The sequence below is a fragment of the Sinocyclocheilus anshuiensis genome, unplaced genomic scaffold (genome assembly GCF_001515605.1).
Source record: "Sinocyclocheilus anshuiensis isolate Anshui unplaced genomic scaffold, SAMN03320099.WGS_v1.1 scaffold728, whole genome shotgun sequence".
Classification (NCBI taxonomy): domain Eukaryota; kingdom Metazoa; phylum Chordata; class Actinopteri; order Cypriniformes; family Cyprinidae; genus Sinocyclocheilus; species Sinocyclocheilus anshuiensis.
Window position 1 is genome coordinate 397,101 of NW_015555767.1, and position 4,674 is coordinate 401,774.

Here is a 4,674-nt window from a genome sequence, read left to right on the forward strand (position 1 = left end):
AATAGCCAAAAATACATTGTATGGGTCAAAATGATTGATTTTTATTTTATACCAAAAATCATTAGGATATGAAGTAAAGATCATGTTCCATGAAGATATTTTGTAAATTTCCTGCTGTGAATATATTAAAACTTAATTTTTGATTAGTAATATGCATTGATAAGAACTTAATTTGGACAACTTTAAAGGCGATTTTCTCAATATTTTGATTTTTTTTTCCAGATTTCAGATTTTCAAATAGTTGTATCTCGGCCATATATTGTCGTATCCTAACAAACCATACATCAATAAAAAGCTTATTTATTCAGCTTTCAGATGATGTATAAATCTCAATTTCGAAAAATTGACCCTTATGACTGGTTTTGTGGTCCAGGGTCACATATACACACAGTTCAAAACCTAAAGCTCTTCTTTCATGAGCTCCTACGTTTCTGTTCAAGATTGAAAGTAATTGGCAGAGAGATGTTGAAAAATTCATGGTAAACACAAAAGCAAGATTGAAACCAAACTTTTTTTTTTTTACTGTAAGCATTTGTGGTTGTGAATACATGTGTAGTTGTGTAGATGTGTATTTATAGGCCCATTCTAAAGCCATGATTGCTTGGTGTTAAGTAAAGCAACGTGTGTTTGCACATGTGAAGGAGTTAGTGTGAGGCACTGATGAATTAGTGTGGCATTTTGATTTGTAGTGCTAATGTTCGCCTCTGGGTGGGGTATTTTCTCCTTTTTGTGTCCCTTTGTAGGCTATTTTACCCTTGATTTTTGCTGCCTTGTTTGATATTATAAATGGTTGATTTAGTAGATCAGTAACAATATTACAACATATAGGTTACACTACAATAGTCTATAATATATAACATATAATAGTGTGTATTGTTACATTTTGAAAAAAAACCATGCAAAACATTTCATAACATTTTCACACAGGTAATGAAAATATTTACCAGGTTTTGAAAATATTTAGGTCTGATGATTTGTCTGGCCAGGGGAGATGTTGAAGTTCATCTTGGTGCTCCAACTGTCCAGGTTTTATAATTATAATACCATCTTTGCTGTATTTTGGCACTGGCGTCTGTGATTACACAATCCTTAGTAGTGTTTAAGGGGCCCTTTCATTCACTTTAGGTTGTCGCCCACTGTTCTTCTTCACTGATTAAATTTTGCCATGCTTTGACTACACAGTCATAATCATAAACACTATTACTCTTAAAGGGATAGTTCACCCAAAAATTTAAATTACCCTCTGATTTACTCACCCTCAAGCCATCCTAGATGTATATGACTTTCTTCTTTCAGATGAATACAATCTGAGTTACATAAAAAATGTCCTGGCTCTTCCAAGATTTAGTGAATGGTAGTCAAGATTTTGAAGCAAAATAAAGTGCATCCATCTATCATAAATAGTACTCCACATGGCTCCGGGGGTTAATAAAGACCTTCTGAAGTGAATCGATGCGTTTGTGTAAGAAAAACATCCATATTTAAAATTTCATAAACCATAATCTCTAGCTTCCCCTAACTGTCATACTGGCGTTCACGAGAGAGTGGTGTTCCAGCGGATGACGTAGGAGGTAGGCGTAGCGTAAGCTCCGGTGAGAAGTGACAAACCCGGAAACACCGATCACGAATTAGAAGTACAAAACGAAGATTTGTAAAGAAAAATGTCGGACGATTTCGATATAAGCCAAGAGGAGACTGGTTTTCCTTTGCTGTAAACAAAACTTGGTTCTCGTGAGACTAGCATATTCTCACTGTAGCTTACGCTATACCTAGGCTATTTCCTACATCATCCGCTGGAACACCACTCTCTCGTGAACAAGCGTTTTAAATATGGATATTTTTCTTACACAAACGCATCGCATCACTTCAGAAGACCTTTATTACCCCTCCAGAGCCGTGACATATGTACATTTTATATATTGCTTCAAAATCTCAACCACAATTCACCGGCATTATAAAGCTTGGGAGAGCCAGGACATTTTAAAATGTAAGTCTGATTGTATTTGTCTGAAAAAAGAAAGTCATATACACCTGGCTTGACGGTGAGTAAATCGAACTATCCCTTTAAGAGCAACAGTTTTTATGATTATGACTGTGTAGTGTAGACAAAGCATGGCAAAATTCAATCGAATAAAAGAACAGTGGGCGAGAAACAAAAGTGAATAATAGGGACCTTCGAACACTAATTTTGCACTTTTGGGATTTGCCCTTTTTGGAAGTCTAACAATAAGCACTACACTGAATACAACTTATACTACACTGACACAAGCTAGAGAGTAGAGACAACAAAGGCGAAATATAAAAATAAGGTAATCACAATGTTTTTTTCCCCCCACTGTAGCCTACAGAAATGATATTAACTCCTATAATAATGAGTGTTATAGTCCAACCCCTGCAGTAGGCTATAAATATCACTTTACAATCACGCCAAAACAAACGTATTTACATACGTATATTGCTTTAAAGAACATTAACCGCAGCAGCGTTAACTGAGTTTAAGAGTATTATCCTATATTGTGCAGACACCCCAACCAACATCGTCGCATAGGATAGTATTGGCTGTTACAAAGCATTTTACATCCACTCTAATTTTAGTTCTGCTTATAATGTTCTGATCTGACGTGCTCGATCTGTACTGGACAGTGGAGCAATGACTGTTGATTGGTGTTCTGCAATCTGCTCTTCTCTCATACCTCGCACTGTGTGTGAGTGTGATTAGCCATCAAAAGCAGTGGAGTGGAGGGAACGAGTGCTTGTCTGAGTGCGAGAATCAGGGAGACAGTATTCTAGCATAGCACAAGGAAGAGCATTCGACACTCTTAAGTTTTAACCTTAGGGATTTTCATATCAAACACACACACGTCATTAGCCTACATCAGCGTGCTGCTCTCCATGGAAAAATCTTACAGAGAATTGAAGTCGTAGCTCAATGAACAAACTAGACACCTGAACTGTATTTCTCAACTCGGAAACAGACGGAATGCAGCCAATTCTGTTTGCAGCAGCAGTGCTCTTTGCGCACGACCTCGCCGTGGCCGAGCCGAAGACGAAATGTCCATCCAAGTGTGATGTGAGTAAATGTCCGAGTCCGAGCTGCCCGAGCGGGTATGTGCCCGACCACTGCAACTGCTGTCTTGTGTGCAGCCTGGGCGAGGGCGCGCCGTGCGGTCGGAAGGATGATGCTCCGTGTGGCGACGGGCTAGAATGCAAATTTCCAGCCGGTAAGCGACTTTCCAAAGGTGTTTGCCAGTGTAAAACAACTCACAGAGTGTGTGGCAGCGACGGAAAGACCTACGGGAATGTCTGCAAGATGAGGGCAGCCGCGCGTAAAGCGCAACAGCGAGGGCTCCCCGTAATAACCCAAACGCAGAAGGGTCCATGTGCACCATCAAGCTCAGGTCAGTCACTGATCACTTCAGCTACTTATTTTATGTGTGTGATACTTTTTTAGACATGTATGTCATGTGTATATCTATCCTAAAACCCGTTAATACGAGTAGATATTATAAAAGTACCCAGCAAGCAATTTTTTATTTAAAAGACGTCTATTAGACGTCTAAATATAGCCTAGACGTCTAGGCTAAAACGAGGCTAAATTTGGGCTGTCAGTGAAAATCTAATAGACGTTTAATCATAGCCCATTTATAGACTAGTCATCAATTAGACGGCTATTAAACGACTACATATATACGTCTAATAGACGGTGAATATGGGTCTAGGCTACAACAAGGCTACATTTGGGCTGTCAGTGAAAATTGAATAGACGTCTAATCATAGCCCAAGAATAGACTAGTCATCAATTAAACGGCTAATAAACGACTACATATATACATCTAATAGACAACAAAATGGCAATCCATACATACAGGTTTTATTAAGAAAAATAACATTGGACAACTTACGACAATACAAAATGATAAAAATACAAAATAATTAATGACAAAATAAAATGTTATAAATACAATACACTTAAATATAAATATTATGATAAAAAAAATCTGGAGTTTTTAACAACTTAAGATAATAAAAATTTAAAAATTAAATATTTGAAATAACTTAAGAAAAATCGAATACAAATCAAGAGCATGTTATCACACTTAACATTAAAACATTACGGATAAATGACAACATAAAAAAATTGTCAAAGATGAGCGCTTTAGTGAGGAAATATTGGTTTGGAGAGGGTTTTTTTATTTTTTACCATTGCTCCGGATCTTTTCCAGATGTTGAAACTCCTCCTCAGTTTCTCCAATTCTTCTGAGTGTGTTCACTGTATAAATGAATATGGATTAATCTTTGTCAAAGCTGTGTTTGTTCTGTTGTTTGCTCTTTGCTCTTCTTGCGCTGTTTTAAAATCAATTGAGTTTGTAAACACATACAAATGATAAAACTTTTACTCTATTAAATTTTGCAATTAAGCCTCTGAACACATGCGTGCTGAACTGTCACAATGTTTGATTAATGTGGCAAGATTTGTAGGCTTTACCTGTAAAAAGTAACATTACTGTATTATTGTAACATTACTTGTACAATGACAAAGACATTCTATTCAATTAGCTCATGCTCTCTCTGTATCTAACAAGCCATTGTTAAGTCATAAATTCAATATAATAAATTAAAATAAATGATGGACTTTGTCAAAGATGAGAGCTTTAGTGAGGAAATGTTGTTTTG

At 36.8% G+C, this 4,674-nt stretch overlaps 1 protein-coding gene across 2 annotated transcripts in view; it reads left to right on the forward strand.

Annotated features, from left to right (window-relative positions):
- Positions 1-2,690: 2,690 nt before the first annotated feature.
- The window catches only part of LOC107674193 (serine protease HTRA3-like), an 11,687-nt gene continuing 9,703 nt past the window's right edge, over positions 2,691-4,674 (forward strand). For both annotated transcript variants that reach the window (XM_016468092.1, XM_016468093.1), the window contains exon 1: positions 2,691-3,398. In XM_016468092.1, coding sequence (XP_016323578.1) covers positions 2,981-3,398 — 418 coding nt within the window. In that variant the 5' untranslated portion in view covers positions 2,691-2,980. The remainder of the gene's footprint in view (positions 3,399-4,674) is intronic.